The sequence below is a fragment of the Sorex araneus genome, chromosome 10 (genome assembly GCF_027595985.1).
Source record: "Sorex araneus isolate mSorAra2 chromosome 10, mSorAra2.pri, whole genome shotgun sequence".
NCBI lineage: Eukaryota > Metazoa > Chordata > Mammalia > Eulipotyphla > Soricidae > Sorex > Sorex araneus.
This window is the reverse complement of record NC_073311.1, coordinates 40,384,809-40,403,195: the sequence shown is the minus strand read 5'-3', so window position 1 is coordinate 40,403,195 and position 18,387 is coordinate 40,384,809. Positions and strand designations below refer to the sequence as shown.

The 18,387-nt window shown below is 44.7% G+C and overlaps 1 protein-coding gene and 2 non-coding genes across 4 annotated transcripts; all 3 read right to left on the bottom strand.

Moving 5' to 3' along the window:
* Positions 1-2,754: 2,754 nt before the first annotated feature.
* On the bottom strand, positions 2,755-3,001 carry LOC129399241 (small nucleolar RNA SNORA53). Its single transcript, XR_008627012.1, has one exon. It is a non-coding gene; the product is annotated as a small nucleolar RNA SNORA53 (small nucleolar RNA).
* A 62-nt stretch (positions 3,002-3,063) lies between these two features.
* On the bottom strand, positions 3,064-10,718 carry SLC25A3 (solute carrier family 25 member 3). 2 transcript variants are annotated; one of them, XM_055118406.1, is made up of 8 exons: positions 10,562-10,718; positions 10,165-10,307; positions 8,508-8,629; positions 6,253-6,432; positions 5,477-5,658; positions 4,417-4,589; positions 3,491-3,601; positions 3,064-3,403 (listed from the first exon to the last, which is right to left on the bottom strand). In XM_055118406.1, the coding sequence occupies exons 2-8, from the start codon at positions 10,301-10,303 to the stop codon at positions 3,243-3,245; spliced, it is 1,068 nt and encodes a 355-aa protein (XP_054974381.1). In that variant the 5' UTR covers positions 10,304-10,307; positions 10,562-10,718; the 3' UTR covers positions 3,064-3,242. The 2 variants fall into 2 exon arrangements, with proteins under 2 accessions (XP_054974381.1, XP_054974382.1); XM_055118407.1 differs by having other exon boundaries at positions 10,532-10,672.
* Positions 4,664-4,910, bottom strand: LOC129399242 (small nucleolar RNA SNORA53). Its single transcript, XR_008627013.1, has one exon. It is a non-coding gene; the product is annotated as a small nucleolar RNA SNORA53 (small nucleolar RNA).
* Positions 10,719-18,387: the final 7,669 nt, after the last annotated feature.

The following is an 18,387-nucleotide window of genomic DNA, read 5'->3' as shown; positions in this document are numbered from 1 at the left end:
ATGGATCAAAGAAAGCACGGCCATAGACAAGAGTTGCATCCTATACCCAAAGAAGCAGTACAGCAGGTAAAGCATTTTTGCGATTCATGTGGCCAACCCAGGATCAAACCCCAGCACGCCATATGGTCCCTTGAGCATACCAGGAATTATCCCCGAGCACTAGTCCAGAGCCAGGCTAAGTCCTGAGCACCACCTAATGTGGCCCTAAAACAAAAACCAAATGACACGTACCCTAACCCTTCTATTATCTTTCTGGCCCTTAACTTTACTAGAATATACATTATTTGGGGGGTGCTGTGTAGGATTGCTTCTGGTGTTCGGGGGCCACATAGGATGCTGGGGATAACCTGGCTCAGTGGTATACAAGGCAAGTGCCCTAACCACTGTACTATCTCTCTGGCTGTTTTTTTGTTTCTGGACCACACGCAGCAATGTTCAGGGATTACTCCTGGCTGTGTTCAGGAATTATTCCTAGATGGGTTCAGGGGACCACAGGGATGCCAGGGATCAAACCCAGGTCAGCTGCGTGCATCCCTACTCGCTGTACCAGCCTCTGACCTCCAAACTATTAACAAGATGGGGTCAGGCAATACAGCAGATAAGGAGCTTGTGTTGCACAACCCGGGTTCCATTCCTGGCACCCCATATTGTCCCCTATGCAAAGCTAGGAATGACCCGAATCCTGAGCAAAGCCGGAAAGCCTTGTGCACAGCTGGGTGTGGCCCAACACCCCACCCCACCCCACCCCACCCCACCAAAAAGGGGAAAAAGTGTGAACAATTAGCCAGAAATTATTTTTTAATGTCTCATTCCCCAAAAATGGGAATACCAACGCTGTATTAGCAAATCTACAAAGAGAATGTTAGTGTGCACATGGCCCTATGACCTACAACACATAGAAACTTGACTTAGCTATAAAATTTTGCATTAGTTACCTTCTAAGACTAAAGTTAAACTTTAATGACCATGATTCATAAATGGGGGCTAGAGACCGTTTACATCACACACTCTCACTCTTACAGACTTCTGAGACTACCAAGTGAGGTCAGCTTTGCAGTGGTGATTCCTAGTATCTGAAATAAGAGCTGTTAGGAGTAGCTGGCTAATATTTCAGACGGCAGAGCAGTCAATTGTGTTTGGGATCTGCACCCAGCTGTGTTCAGGGCCTACTCCTGGGCCAGTTGAGGCATCACTCCTGGTGGACTTGGGCAGTTATATGGCTTGCTGGGGATTAAACCCTGATCAGCAACATGCAAAGCAAGTGCTACCCCCCAACCCCCCACCCCACCGCCGCTTTTTGGGTCACACCTAGCAATGCTCAGGGGCTACTCCTGGCTTTGCCATCAGGAATCACTCCTGGCGGTGCTCAGGGGACCATATGGGATGCCAGGAATCAAACCCGGGTTGGCTGCGTGCAAGGAAAAGCGCCGACGCCCCCTCCCCCGCCCTTACTGCTTTCTAAGTGTTCAAATGCAGTGCCAGAGCAGAGGCCGGGTTAAGGAACTCACTGAGCCACATCACTAGCTCAGTAACTCATCACACTTGGGCTTTGAGGAATGGCTCATCTCTACCAGATCTAAACATGCAGCTTCAGAGACTGTTCCTTTAAAATGGAAGCATACTGGGGCTGGAGCAATAGCAGAGCGGGTAGGGTATTTGCCTTGCATGTGGCCGACCCAGCATCCCATACGGTCCTCTGAGCACTGCTGCCAGGGGTGATTCCTGAGTGCAGAGCCAGGTGTGACACCACACCCCCACACACAAAAAAAAATAAAATGGAAGCATACTTTGTTCTGCTAGTAGCATTGCTTGGTTCAGTCAAGTTACACCCAGTCCAGCCCATCTTGAATCTACCAGGTTAATAGTGGAAATTCCAGTGAGACATGGCTGGACTACATATCCTGAATCTTCAAAGCCAAAGCTCTTGTGTTTGCCTCACATACATATCCATGCATATCTTCCTTTTTTGTGAAACTGGGAATTTCTCTGGGACTTCTGTGACCAAGGGAAGTATAGTGAGAGCAATGCCATGTGGTACTACTTGTGCTTATCGCCACTCCCATCACTTGCCTGTGCTCAGACTGCCCTCCAACTTTTGTTTGGCTCAAATGTTCAGCTATAAACCTTCCTCTCTACAACAAAGGTAAAATATTGGAACCTTAAGGTAGCTAGGACACCTAAAGTGGTTTCAAAGTTATCAACCACTTTGGTCCTTTGGAAACTAAGTAGGGCCAGAGTTCGAAGGGCTGAATGCCTGCTTTGCATGCAGAAGGTTCAAGTTTGACAGCACTGCCCTGGAATGACAAACCCCAACCCAAGCACTGAGCCAGCAGACCCTAAGGACCCCAAGATAAAAAACATTAGCACAATTTAAACTATAGATCTAGAAAATTAAATCAGCCTAAATTACCTTAAAATAAGCAGTACTGGAACCACAAAAAACAGGGAATGTTGCAATATATATATATGTATATATGTATATATATATATATATATATATATATATATATATATATACCAAAATTTACTTCGCAAAATGTAACCATAAATGACTATCCAAGTTATTGAAATTTTAGGACATTTCCTAAAAATAGAAACACTCTTCAGTGACAAACATAGAAACTTATACAGACCAGAATATTCAATACAGGTAAGCATTTATTCCTTGAGGTTCTAAATTCTATGTTACATAATCCCTCTATAGAATATAGGAGACTTAACTTCTGCCATTGCTAAGCAGAAATTTTCATTATTAGTGTCCGCACACCAGTCACGTCCTGATAGTCAAGTATGGCAGCATAATTGCATGTCATTTCTATCAGAACTTAAGACTAACATGCAGGTATATTGATCTCACATGCCAATGACTCAAGCACCTTTGACTATACAACCAAAAAAGTTGCTGGATGTTTCTTTCACTGGAACTACAAGAAACCAAAGTTTACGAGTAGAACTCAGTTCAAGATTGACATCCACAAAGGTGGATCTAAGGAAGCATGTTGTGACCTAACTACGTTACCATTTTTGTAAATAATTTTAAAAAATCATGAAGTCACAGACAAATCATGAGCTGATGAGTTTATTTCAATAGTAAGTTTGAAACCCTTGCCTTAGGCAAGAGTACTACAGTAATTACTCTCAGGAAGACAATTTTCTACACTGTCAAATATATAAAAGTTCCTTTTGCACTTTCCTCAACACTGATCAACACACAGTTTCAGTCCACATTTAGTTTGATCAATCTACTGAGTCAAGCCAAGCTTCTTCTTCAGAGACTCGGGCATCTCAGGAGGAGGAGGGCGGGGGAGCCTGAAGTAGACCTTCACAGAGTCATAGATGAACCACTGGAGGGCAGTCAGAGTGCCAATCATGATGATGCGGGCGAAGAGTCCCTTCCATACACCTGGTTGAAAAATGAAACATGATTTGTAAATGTACACGAAACTGTAATTTATTCCTTATAAACATAAACATCGAAACACAGTCCTACCTCTAAATCCAAGTCTCTGAAGGACCTGAGAAGCAGTGCTTCCTTTCTCTTTATTCAAGACGGACACCACAGAATCAGCAGGGTGAGAAACAATTGCACAGAAGACTCCAGCTGAAAAAAAAAATAAAGATAAATGATCAAATACGGTGTGTGCATAAAAAAAAAAAATCCACCAAGGGGCCGGAGCGATAGCACAGCGGGTAGGGCGTTTGCCTTGCACGTGGCCGACCCTGGTTCGCTCCCCTGCATCCCATACGGTCCCCCAAGCACCGCCAGGAATAATTCCTGAGTGAAAAGCCAGGAGTAACCCTTGTGCATCGCTGGGTGTGACACAAAAAGAAAAAAAAAAAAAACCCACCAAGATCCACTACATTTTCATAATCATTCTATTTCTAAATATCAGATTTAGTGAATTGGCAAAGTTGCAATATAAATTAGAGTAATTTTTCAAAAATATTTATATTCAGATTTTTACCAATACTTCCTCTTATATTAAAATGTAGGAGAAAGGGAGGTGGAGAGGGAGAGACAGAGAAAGAGAGAAGAAAAGTGGGAGTGGGCTGAGGTAGGGGGTGGTGAGATGGAAACTAGGGTCATAGGTGGTAGGAATTGTATATTGATGGAGGAATGCGTGTTGGAACATTGTAACTGAAATCCAAGCATGAACAGCTTTGTAATGGGGTGTGCCCTCACCCCCGAAGATATTCACCTGCACCCCATGTGGTCCCCTGAGTCCTGCCAGAAGTGATCCAAGTTCAGAGTAAGCCCTGAGCAAAGCTGGGTGTGGCCTCCCCATCACCCCACCAAAAAATGCAGATATATCAGTAAAATCAATCAATGCCAAGCTTTATGATATTTAAACCACAAAAGACTTTAGGAGCTAATTAGCAAAAATTTGTTAACCCTGAAAACACAACAATACATACCTATGTAACCTGCAACAAATGTTACAACCAGCTGCTCAGCCTTTGTACATTCATCTCTGGGCTTGGGAACCACAAACTTGTACAGCAGTTCAACAGTGCGCTCAAAGCAAGCGAACTTCATCATGGTGTACGGTATCTGTCTCATCCACAGAGGAGCAACCCCCTTGTAGAATCTAGGAAACCACAAGACCTGTTTTACTCAGCTGTATGTAAGAGTTCCCCAGCTGAAATTTCCATCATTAGCAGAAATGTCCGCACACCAGTCACGTCCCGATAGTCAAGAATGGCAGCATAATTGCATGTCATTTCTATCAGAACCTAAGACTAACATGCAGGTATACTGATCTCACATGCCAATGACTCAAGCACCTTTGACTATACAACCAAAAAAGTTGCTGGATGTTTCTTTCACTGGAACTACAAGAAACCAAAGTTTACGAGTAGAACTCAGTTCAAGATTGACATCCACAAAGGTGGATCTAAGGAAGCATGTTTTGCCTGAGTATAAATATCCCCTTTGAGATGCCAGGGATGACACATGCAAAGCACACTTTTGCACACTTTTAACACTGACCCACATGCTCCCCTACATATGCAAATTTTAAAATGTGAACATTGGGGCTGGAGCAATAGCACAGCGGGTAGGGTGTTTGCCTTGCACGCGGCCGACCCGGGTTCAAATCCCAGCATCCCATATGGTCCCCTGAGCATCGCCAGGGTTAATTCCTTAGTGCAGAACCAGGAGTAACCCCTGTGCATCGCCGGAAGTGACCCAAAAACCAAAAAAAAAACAAAAAACAAAAAAAAATAAAATAAAATGTGAACATTGGTGACAAGAATTTTTAGCAAACTCTCCCCCAAAAGTTATTGTTTAATTACCAAATCATTTGGAAGAATGATAAATTTACAAAAACCATACAATAAAGGCTCATGTCATTTATCAATTTATCTGTGCCACAGAATTATATCTTCTACGTAAGATTACAAACAAAAAAGGCCCAGTAAACCTGTTACAAAATGCAATCTTCTACATTATAAATACAAATAAATGTTTACTTACGCATTTAAGCCTTCTTCCCTGTACATTTTGGGAGCTGCATCTCTCAAAGTGTTGGCATAACCAGGTTGGGTTTGAATTCGAACCTTAGCAGCTTCCATAGGAGCCAGGGCAATGTCAGCAAAGAATTCAGCACTGGCAGAGGAAGCCAAATATAGTGATGTACGCCAGAGGTAGGTGTTTTCCTAATCAAAAGACACAAAACAATTGCCAATCTAAGGGCTGTTTTCAATTTAACAGTTCTGCGAACAGTTACATTTCAGACATTTCTTGAGCGTTTGTTATACTTTCCATGAATTATACATGAATAAACTATGTTATCACCCACACCCCCATCAATAAGTGTGTTCAATCTAAGTAATTCAATCAAGAAACTCCAGTCCTCAAAAACCTTAAATTTGTTTGGAAGCATAAGAGCACTGAAATCGAATGAAATGCACTTCCTTCTCCTTTGGTCTCTGCCAAAACATGATTTGAAGCATGTCGTTCGCCCTTTCTAGAACCATTTTCTCAGTTCTAAAACAAAATGGGTCAGACAAAAATCTAAGATCCTTTAGATCTTAATCTTTTAAATGGTTAGGACTTTTAATTTCAAAATTAGAGGTCAGAGTGTGATAGTAAAGCAAGTAGACTGTGCTCCCTGCACAAGGTCAATCTGGGTTCTATCCCTGCCATCCCAGAGTTCCTCCCCTCCAGCCTACCAGGAGTGATCTCTGTGTGCAGAGCAGAATATGGGCACCATGGGTATACCCCAAATACAATGAAAACTGATCACAAACCTCTCCTAGCATGTTGCTATACACCACTTTGAAGACTTCATAAAAGCCAAACTTGCAGAGGCCTTGCATGGAGTAGCCAATGAAAGTTGGGGCCCATCCTTTGGCCAAGCCACGAACACCATCCTCTTTAAGGGTAACGGAGAACCCATTGAATATGCCCTTGTACTTCTGGGGATCCACCTTTATTTAAAAGAAGAAAATAATTAGATATGCCAGAGAGCTAATACTCCCCACAAATACTTAAAATTCATTAAAAACCTTTTCCTTTTGGTTTTAGAACAAACGAGTAACTAAAGGTAATGAAATACAAGTTCACTGCATATTAACCTATTACCTATGACATCCTTAGTAAATCTAACCTTACGCATTTGGGTCTATTTTCTTCTCTTTTTGCAAACAGAATCAAAGTTAGTTAAGACTTAAAAATATGACAAAATCAGCTCCTTAAAGAGCACTTTTTCCTCCACCCAACCCTAAAGTCCGAAAAGAGGCTGGAAAAATAGTACAGCAGGTAGTGCGCCTGGGCTTGATCCCCAGCATCCCTAAGTGCCACCAGGAGTAATTCCTGAGTGGGAAGACAGAAGTAACCCCTGAGCATTTCTGGGTGTGGCCCCAAAACAAAAGTGAACAGACAAGTTCAAAAAGGGACTGGATAGTACAGCAGTTAGGGCATTTGCCTTACACATATATGATTCCCCAAACACTGCTGGGTGTGGCCTCCCCCCCCCAAAAGCCTCTAAAACTATTGCCTAAAATATCAAATCTTATCCCTATACATACTTGCCCATTAAATAGATAAACTATCAAGACTGACCTTAAGACAAAATAAAATTTGAAAGGCAAATCAGGGCTGGGGAAATCATTCAGCAAATAGGGATATGACTACCTTTCATGTGACTAACCCAGATTCGATCCCCAGCAGCCAAAGTTTCTTGAGGCCCGCTCATGAGTATTCCTGAGGGCAGAGCCAGGAGTAAGTCCTAAGCACTGCTAGCTATAGGCCAAAACCCAAAAATAAAAGGCAAATTAAGATGAGAATGTCTTTTGACTAGGCAACAAATTCATGTCAAGAAAATGCTGTATTCTGTAAATAATAGGAGCAAAAAATGTTATCTGAACTAGTTCTGTCAATACTAGTACGGGGACTGGTATACGTCACCTTCCTCTCCCTGATAGTATTTCACCTTCCTTTCTTTTAGGTAAGTTGACTTCTAATCCTGTTTGAGACAAATTGTTGATGTTTGATTATTTTTACTTCAATAATCCTAAATTAAGATAAGTTTAATTGTAAAAAAAGTATATAAATATCCAAGTTATGTGTACAAAAGTTAAATTTAATCACTATTTTAAAACTAAAATAATGAGTTCAGGGAGAAATTATATCAACTAAGGTACTTGCCATGCACTTGGCTTACTGGGCTTAATCCCCGACACCCTATATGATCCTTTGAGCACTGTCAGTGTGGCCCCCCAAAAATAAAACTAATAGTTCTTCACCTACATGATCAATGCCCTGATCTTTATCAGTAACAGGTGACTGGGGCTGGCCAGAGCAATATAGAAAGGCGCTTGCCCTCCACCTGTCCATTCCAGGTTCAATCCCCAGCATCCCATATGGTCCCCTGAAACCTGCCAGGAGTAAGTCATGAGCGCAGAGCCAAGAGTTCCCCCTAAACACCATGGGTGTGCATCCCATCCCCTTAAAAAAGGCAGATTATCCACCTAACGTAACTATAAAATGGCTACTTGGAGCATCTAGAACCATTAAGTCTTGAAGAGAAACTCTAGACAGAACTGAGCCCAACAGCAGCCCTGTCCCCACCAAATGAACACTTACAACAAGAGTCTGAATCCAACAATCTAACCATCCTCTAAATTTATGAGAAATTTCTTGGATTTAAAACAACTGAAAAATAAAGGTCACTAGTGCTGAGACAGAGTCCAACAGTCAGGGCACTCGCCTTGTACACACCTGACTCACATTCCCCAGCACTCCATGATCCCCAACACAGCCAGGAGTAACTCCTGGATGTAGAGCGAGGAGTAACCCAAGTATCACCTGGTGTGACCCAAAAATAAAGGTCATGAAAAAAATGTTTCCAAGTTTAAAGAAAATCCTGCCTTCCCCTCTTACTGTGAAAATCTCTAAGCAGTTATGAGGTTTCAAATTCTTCTCATTTGTGAAGCCTTTCTAAATTATTTGGAACTCAATCAACAGTGAAAATTAAATTCAGTGTAATCATCTCAATACAAACCTGCATCCGGCATTTCACTAAATCCAGAGGAACAACAGCCGTGTGTGTCAGACCACAGCTTAAGACCCCACCAAAGCCACACAGTGCATAAAACTTCATGGAGCCATATTCACAACTGTATTCTGTAATAAGACAAGACACACCATGCAATTGAATACAAAACTCAGGTTACGGTATCAACTTACCTCCTGGACAGTTAGGTTTCCACACAGCTTGTTAGTAGATGAATACACCTTACAACGCAACCACCATGCGTCAACAATATGCTTTATTTAACCCAGCATGCAAAACAAACCTGCATTCTGCATTTAATCAGATCTAGAGGAACCAATGCTGTATGTGTAGTGCCACAGCTAATAATTCCTCCAATTCCACAAAGGATAAAGAATCTGCCAGATCCATAGGCACAGCTATACTCCTCTGTTTGATTGAAAAAAGAAAATCAAATAAGTCCTCAGAGATGACGACGAGAAAGAGAACCATGCGTCCCTGTAAAACAGCACTGCGCAGCACTACAGCTCTGGCCACCTTTTAGGTATGCTGAGAAGGGAATTTCGATTTAGTGCACCTCAGAAGAAATTCACTAATAAAAATTTACAAAAAAAAAAATTTTTTTTTTTAAAGACAAAAAACTAACCATGGGACACTAGAATCTCGTTTGCTTTATAAATAAACGTTTTTCTTCAACATTAGTAGTTCTCCCAAACTTCGAATTATTTGACAGCTGACAACACATTTCAGAGTACAAATTCGGCTCATAAAACGCCCGGTACCTGTCAGAGCTTGCCATCAACATCGGCCTAAAGCTCAACAAATTCCTGCAAACACAGTAAGTGCCCAAACGGCATTAGCTTTGGCTTTTGGCTTTTAAGTCGAAGGAACAAGTATGTGGATGTATTTATATATACGTGTATATACATATACGTGTGTGTGTGTATATATATATATGCACACACATACGGTTTTTTTTTTTTTTGGCCCACAGCAAACACATTAACAGAAATACCTGGATAACCATATAAAACCGTAGCTTTTACAGGAACCGGTAATAACGTTTTCTCAAGCTAACCCTACAATTCTTTTTTCGGGGATTTCGGCACAAACACTCCATCGGGATTTGCAATCTACACCATCAAGTGGAAGCTGGATCTGACCGCGGTGCTTCCCGGGAACACCAAAAGGGCTCCCTGGTGACTGCAGCCGCCTGCGCCAACTACTCCAAGGCAGCGAATGCTGTTGGGCGGAGAGTTTCTTTCATGCGGGGGAGGACGGGTGGAGGTGCCGAGCTCGATCCACGGCCAGGGGATGGATGGGGTCAGGACGGCGGGGTGGCCGGGGCTCTGCCGAACAGACTTTACCCGACCCCTGATCTGCTGACCGGCCGGCCCGCGGCGGGGCAGATAAGGAGCTGGGCCCGGTCCCTGGGCCTCTGCTCCCTCGAGGACGCCGAGGTCACGGGGGCAGCCGAGCCAGCGAGGCCTTTTCCACGCCCTTGAGGGAGGGCCAAGGAGCCCGGCAGCGGCCGGGCCGCCCCCCGGGACTGGCATGCCCCCCCCACCCCTACCGCCTCCGGCCGCAACTGCGCGCCTTCCCGCGTCCTCCCCCCGGCCCGGGGCGCCCCGCACCGCCGCGCCCCCGCGCGCGGTCTCGGCCTCACCTTCCACGGCGGCGGCGGCCAGGCTGCGGGAGCGCCGCGGCGGCTGCGGGGCCCCGGCCGCGCTGCCATCGTGCACCAGCTGCAGGTGGGGCAGGTTGAAGGGGTTCGCCCGCGCCAGGTGCGCCACGGACGAGAACATCTTCCTGGAAGAGGCGGAAAAGAGGGGGTGGGAGGGAGACGGGCGGGGGTGAGCCGGCACGCCAGGGGGGTGCCCCCGCGCGCCCGCGGACCCCGACGCGGGCCCCGCTCCTTTCCCGCCCGCGCGCCCTTGACGAGGTCACGGCGTTCTCCCCAGAGGCGGCCGGCCGGGCGCTCGGCCAGGGCGGGGCCCCTCGGGGGCTGCTCCGCGCTTGGCTCCCGCACCCACCCTCGGCGGGGAAGGCCGGGTCACACTCACTCCCTAAGATGGCGAAATCACAACCTCCTCTTCGGGAAGGCAGCGGCTCACAGAGGCCGAAATGTCCTCCCAGCCCTTAGATCTGTGCCCTTCGCGCGGCGTCAGCGTGACGCACGCGGCGCGTCACCCCCGGCGGCAGCGCCCATTGGTGGAGCGGAGCACCGGCGCCCCCGACGTCATCGCGTTCTCCTAGCAACCCGTGTTCCCGCCCCCGCCAGTCCCAGCCCTTCCGGCCTGAGCTCTGCGCAGGAGGCTTCGTTCTGCGCAGGCGCGCGTTCCGACCTGAGGTTGATTTTTTTTTTTTTTTTTTGAGGTGTGGGGCTCCCGCGGGTCACCTCCTCTCGGAGTCCCTTCACCTTCAAATCTCTCCTTGACGCCGGAGACTTCGAACTTTTACATTTAAATGAGTCCCGATACGTTACTCAGTTACCAAAACAGGAAGGCGAATGCTTGATGACACGTTGCTTCGCTGATTGCAGTTAGAAAGTCACTGCAGTCATTTGTCACAACTTCTGCCGTTAGCGTTTCTTTTTGATTCCACCCACTGGCATTACACATAGACAGGTCTGCATTTTCCACTGACATTACACGGCAGGAAAGGTACAAAAATTCTTATACAAAAAAGCAGTTTGCTGCATCCCGTTTTACATAAAATTAAGCCACCTAATTGGGTGCTTTTTTAACATAGAGGTGCAGGGATGATCTAGGGCAAAAAGAAGAGGCAACAAAATTTGTGTTTAATGAACTTAGGGATTTGGTTTAACAGGGAAGGATCTAGCTTAATTGGGAAACATTTAATAGGGGGGTCAAACCTTTGCTAGAATTCTGCCCTTGACTCGGGGATTTATTTGATTTATTTGATCTCCAACAGGAGCCAGTTTCTGGAATGTAAGATAGAAGTAAGGTGGTCTTGTGGACTCGCTACTGATTCAGTTACATAGGGTTACGTACTTCTGATTTCATGCTCTATTGCTACCATTTTGAAATTCATACTTCAGAATAGGAGACCCCGTATAGTAGAGTTTGTGAGACACCTACATAGCAGAGTTTGTAAAAACTAGGTGAGCTAATGTTTCAATCTCTGGAAAAAGTGGTCTGTTAAAAATTAGCTATCATCTAATGTCATACCTGGTTCAGGTAGACAAAGAGCCCTTATGTAAGTAAGGTTCCAATGAAGCACACAACCGTAAAAAAGATGAGGTAGCCTTTAAGGGACTACAAGTTTATTTGGCAATTAACAAGTTTCCCAGAAAAAAAAATTTTTTTCAAAGAATTTGTTTCCTCTTTTGACCCAGGTTTCACCACCAAATAATTGTGAGACCTCAGTCATATATGGAAGCAATGTGACTAGATTGTGCCACAGGTATGATTTGGACATTTAGGAAGTGTGGGTGTGTGTGATCCTATCCAGAACAAGAAATATCACTTTACAGACTAAAGGAAGGCAAAGGAGAAATTCTCAGTACAGAGTGAGGAAAGGGAAGTAGAGGCAGATAAAGCTGGAAGAAAGGGCTAACATCTGATTGAACAGGGTCGAATTCCAAACTGACTGCTTAATCTTTTTTTTTTTCTTTTTGGGTCACACCTGGCTCTGCACTCAGGAATCACCGCTGGCAGTGCTCAGAGGACCATATGGGATGCTGGGAATCAAACCTGGGTTGGCTGCGTGCAAGGCAAACACCCTACCCACTGTACTATTGCTCCAGCCCCATGACTGCTTAATCTTAAGCGCATAGGAAGCTATATAAAAATGTCACTTTAGGGCCAGAGCAATGGTACAATGGGTAGGGTGTTTGCCTTGAACATGGCCCCAGGTTTGGTCCCCAGAGTCCACCAGGAGTGATCCCTGAGTGCATAGCTAGGAATCAGCTTGAACACTGCTGGGTGTGGCCCCAAAACAAATAAACGTAAAATATGTAACTTTAGGGGTGCACAGCTAGCCCAAAAGGCTGGAGTGCGATGATTTGCATGAGAGAGCCCTGGGCTTCATCCTGAGTACTGCATGACACCTCTGGAGCATTGCATATCCAGAGATAAATAAAAATGTGACCTTAATGACTATTTCCAGATCCCTCCCTCTGCACCAGATAGCTTTTTTTTTTTTCCTGAAAGGTTTTCAATGCTTTTGTATGTCTTGGACCACACCTGGTGGCACTCAGGGGCTACTCCTGGCTGTGTGCTCAGCAATCCGTACCAAAGGTACTGGGGACCTTGAGGGCTAGAAACCCGGGCCTCAAACCTAGGCCTCCAATATGCAAAGCATGTGCTCTGCCTTTGCACTCTCTGGCCCCAACACTTTGCTGCAAGTTTTCTTTTGGAGCCAGGGTGCCCTTCACTTACTGTGGCAGAAAGTGTACCTGGCCCCAGGGCTCAGAACTTGCAGGAGATCCAGTGGTAACTGAAGGAACTGCAGGACTAGCTCCCACATATGTCAACAAGTTATGACCTTCAGAATGTTATTGCTGCTGTTTCACTTCTGCCTTTCAAATCGTACACAAATTTCTCTTCTAGCCAACAGCTACTGGAAAGCCATAAAGAAAAAAGAATTCTGGGAAATACTGTTACAATTTAGCTAAATTGACATAATAAAAGGCACCTTAGCTCTGTTGCTTATTAACTTGGCATCATCACACACTTTAAATTTCCTTTAATTCTCTAAATGAAGATGCACTCTTCTTCCTAACATAATGTAGGCCTCCTTCCTACAACTCTAAACAGTCTAACCTGCGCCAAATAGGGTGTAAAGTCCCTTTATCCTTTGATGCTCATTCTAGGCAATTGTTCTCTTCGGACTGAATCTTACTTCCCCTTCCTGTGGCTTATAAAACAAACGGACAAGGCCTGGAGAGATGACACAGGGGTTTGTCAAGCTGCTTGCATGTTGTCCATCCTGGTCTGACCCCCAGAGCCAATTATGGCCCCCATAATATTGCCAACAATGACAATTACTGTGACACAGAACCAGGAGTACGCTCCACCTGGTGTGGTCCAAATCCCTCCTTAAAATAATAACAAAATCAAAATGTAGAAAACAGATAAGATATGATTGAAGACTATTAATACATCTTACAGTTCAAACAATAGGAAGGGCAGGACAAAATGAAAATTAATATTAGCAATAATGTACTCATTTCAAATCACCATTATGTCTCTTCTTCAGTAGTAGGAGCTGCCAGGTATAGCAACTTGACCTTTTCTTCTTAAGGATAAATCAACCTGCCACAGGCCACTGGAATTTACTATCGTGTCCTGAGTAAAGTCCTCCAGTTCTGATTAGGTGACATAGCTCCGAGGTGGCGCTGGCTCTCTGCTGATAGGTTTCTGAAGACCTTGACCGATAGGAGGGAAAAATATTCACTAGCTGGAGAATGGTACCCCCCAGTTCCAGGAAGCATGTTGTTTTTTCTCCAGCAACAACTGGACTTCACAGTTAACCAGCTTCTCCTGAGTTCCAGCGATCACTGCACACCCCAGATGGGCTCTCTGAGAGGGCACGTGCTAGGAATCATACCAGGTCATCCAAAGCCTCGGAGCTGGCCTGAATATTCCATCAGCAGAGGCCGTCTGGTGACATCTGTTTGTCCTCTCTTGGCATGATTCCCTCCATTCCCTAGATCAGGCTTCTTAATAGGAAATAAAAGATATGAAGTATATGTGTATATATACAAATGCACTGCAGGATATATATTCCTGTGCATTTCAGAACTAGGGAGATACCACAGTGTGAATCTGAGAACTAACTACACCAGCTATGAGACAGACCTGATGCAAATCCCAGCTGATTAAGTTACCTCCATAAATCCCATTTTATTTTTCACTCTTTTACTTCCCTTCCCTTTACTGCTATTATTGCAGGGATGCCCAAGGATCACACACACACAACCATGGTGATCATGAGGGGTCAAACACTTCATTCTTTTGTTTGGTTTCATCTTCACTGTCACTGTCACTGTCATCCCGTTGCTCATTGATTTGCTCAAGCGGGCACCAGAAACGTCTCCGTTTTGAGACTTTTTGTTACTGTTTTTGGCATATTGAATATGCCATGGGTAACTTGCCAGGCTCTGCCATGCAGGCGAGACACTCTTGGTAGCCTGCCAGGCTCTCCAAGAGGGGCAGAGGAATCAAACCTGGGTCGGCCGCATGCAAGGCAAATGCCCTACCGCTGTGCTATTGCTCCAGCCCTGGTTTCAACTTATTATTATTTTTTTTTTTTGCCACATCTGTTGATTCACAGGGCTGATTCCTTGGTCTGTGCTCAGGGATCACTCCTGGTGGTGCTTAGGGGATCTAATTTGGTGCTGGGGACTAAACCAGAGTTGGCGCCCTACCTACTGTACTATCTCCCCAGCCCCCAAGCTCATACACATTATTTATTTTGTTCGGATTTTTAGGCCACACCCAGCAGTTCTCAGGACTTACTCCTGACTCTGCACTCAGGGATCATGCCTGGCAGTGCTTGAAGGACCATATGGGATACCAGGGATCTAACCCTGATCGTCCACATGCAAGGCAAGTGTCCTACCCACTGTACTATCTCTCTGGTCCCAAGGGTCGTGCATTTTTAGTTGCCATTCTCGTACACATTCCTGTCCTGGCCACAGGACACTGAAATCTTCAGTTTCAGTGCTCACCTGACTAAGCATCCAAAACCTCATACAGCACCAGGGGACTTTGAGAGCAGAGCTGCTGGGACCTTGCTCAGTACATGTGGGTAGCACCAGGAATCAAACTCAAGACTTCAAGCTGGCAAGGTGACAATTTAATCACCGACCCATCTTTGAAGCCACTATAAGTCCCATTTTATATTGATAACCCAAAGTGATATTTTGTGTCTCTCAAAGTGTGATCGAAAATATCTCAAAGCAGTGTCAACCCAAATATCATGGGGCAGAGAGATCATACAGGGATAAGGCATACAGCTGATCCTGGTTTCATCTCCAACACTGTATATGTGTATATTTTGTCACCCTGCCCCAAGCACTACCAGAAGTAGAGCACAGAGCCAGGAATGATTCTTGAGCACTCCCCTTAAAAAAAAATAAAGAACAACTACACAGAGCATCCAATAGTGCTCAGAAAGTTTGGTTCTTTTTCCTTCTTTGTTGCAAAGTCAAAACTGGTAATGTCTGTCCTTATTTGGGAAGGCCAGGAGGAAATTCTACAATATTAATTTTTTGACTTTTTTTAACAGGATCTGGTTTACCTAATACTTGCCTTTTAAAAAAAATTGTGAACTTTTTCTTGAATAATTAACGTTGTCTTACAAGAGTGTTAATGCTAATATGCATTAGGGAGACAATGTAATTATACCATGTCTACTACCAAAATGTTCTGCCTCCGTCACACTCCACTGCACTCTTGCAAACCCACATTTTGCTTAGTCCTTGACAATCTCAATTCTGTGATTAAAGTCTAGTGGTTCATTTTCATTGGACAGTGTCAGTTTTCCTTGTGTTATTTCTTTTTTTTTTTTAATTTTATTGAATCACCATGTGGAAGGTTACATAGTTCTCAGGGTTATGTCAGTTATACAATACTCAAACATCCTTCCCTTCACCAGTGCCCATATTCCATCACCAACCACCCCAGTATACCTCCCGCCCCCTCCCGCCCCCCAGTCCCCGCCCTTGTAAGTGATGTTTCACTTCGTTTACTCTTTATCTTGATTACATTCCATGTTTCAACACATAACTCACTATTGTTGCTGGAGTTTCCCCCCCAAAAAATAGACAGTCCTACTGCCAAGGAAGCATTTGATAATTAGTTTTCCATTGATGAGAATGTAGATATATTAAGTCCTGCTGTTTGTTACATAACTTTTCTTTTTTTTTCCCCCTCCTTCCCGCACCACTGAGTTCATGCCTGCTTAGTAATCTTCATAGTATGATTGACACCATGCTGCCTGACAAAGGGGAAAAAAAGAGAAAGATGGATATTTCCCGTCGTCAACCGGCTTGGGGCTGTGGCTTAGTTGATAGTCTAGCAGCATGTCTGCAAGCAGTTTCTGGAACCAAAAGTAGTGTGCTGGTATCGGCCCCGGTTCAAGACTCCACCAGCGTCCCACTGTTCCATGTACATAATAATTTTTTTTTCCTTATATCTCGTTCCCACACCACCAGGTTCGTGTCTGCTTAATGGACATCATAATATGGCTGACGCCACGCCGCATTTCTTCCCGAGAAAGAAGGATATTTCTTCTCCTCAGCCGGCATGGGGTTATGGCTTAGTTCAGTCTAGAGAGATGGCTACCACTATGATTGCCTTCAGTATTTCAACAGAAGACTTACTATTCTTGTTAGGATTTTCCACTTAAAGTCTGACCCATTAAAAAGGAACCATTTCATATTGCTGATGATTAGATGACATTAGGTCGCACGGCCGCTGTTGCGGCCGCGCAGTTTTGGGTTTCTGTATAAAGTCCAGGGAAAATTCTGCCAGAAATTACATCACTGCAAACTTTTACCCTTTTATGGTGCTCATAAGATGGAAAAACCTAGGGAGAGATACCCTTCCCCGCTGTCGCAGCCTGGCGTACACTCTCAGTTCACATTCTGGAAGTATTTCAGTGGGCTGCTGGTGTCCAAAGTAGCTCTTTTGGGCTCCTCGATCATGCTCGAGTGGCAGCAGCGGCGGAAGGGCTCCTTGTGTTATTTCTTCATAGACTTTATATAAAGAGATTGTCCAGCACAGGTCTTATACTTTCTGACTTTTTTTAATATAGCATGACCCTCTCAAATGATCTCTGAGCACAGCACTCAGGGTAAACCCTATCTCAGGAATCATATGTGGGGCTGGGGATCTAACTCAGGCTGACTATGGCAGAACAAGTGCCTTATCCCACTGAACTATCTCTCCAGCTCCCAATTTTATACTTTTGCACTTGGACATCCAGTTCTCCCAACACAATTTATTGAAGAGAACTCTCCTTTCTCCACTTTTATTTTATTTGACGAAAGCACACCTCGCAATGCTCAAGGGTTATGCCTGGCTCTATAGACAGTAACCACCTCTGGCTGAGATTGGAGGAACATATGGGATCTGAGGGTCAAATTCGGATCGGCCATGTGCAAGGCAAACGTTCTGTTTGCTGGACTATCACTCAGGCTCCCCCTTTCTCCACTTTGAATGCTCTTGTATCCTCCATAAATTAACAATCAGGGGACTAATCTTGAAGAGATGCTGCCACTGAATCATTCTAGGTCTTGGGGCTGAGATCTCTAGAGCCTTCTCAGGATTGGTTGGACAGTTTCCGCCCTGCTAAAAGCTGATACTTGCCTCTTTACAGGCACTGCAGACATATTGTTGTGGACATACCATTAACTATTTTTGATCATGATAATGTACCCTGTGCACAAAGATAAAGGTGCCACAAACAAAAATTAAGGTGCATGGTCACCTTTATGTTTGACATTTGGTTATCGCTGCCTTTAATTTATTGTAAGGATTAGAGCTTATGAAATTACGGGGGCTAAAGAAGTTGCCTGCGTCTGAGGGTGGAGCTGATACTGTCGTAAATCAATAAGGTTGAAAGTCAGGCAGGAAAGCTGGACAAGATTTGGAGTCAGCAGGAAAAAACTGGAACCTGCACGTGTGGCTTTCTCCACCCACTGCCTCCACGAAGCAGAGGCCCGCAGGAGTTACAGTGTGGGCATTTGGTTTTTTGTGTTTTGCTTTTCAGGTAACACCCAGCAATGCACAGGGGTTACTCCTGGCTCTACACTCAGGAATTACCCCTGGCAGTGCTGAGGGACCATATGGGATGCTGGGAATCGAACCCGGGTATGCTGCGTGCAAGGCAAACGCCCTACCCGCCGTGCTATCAC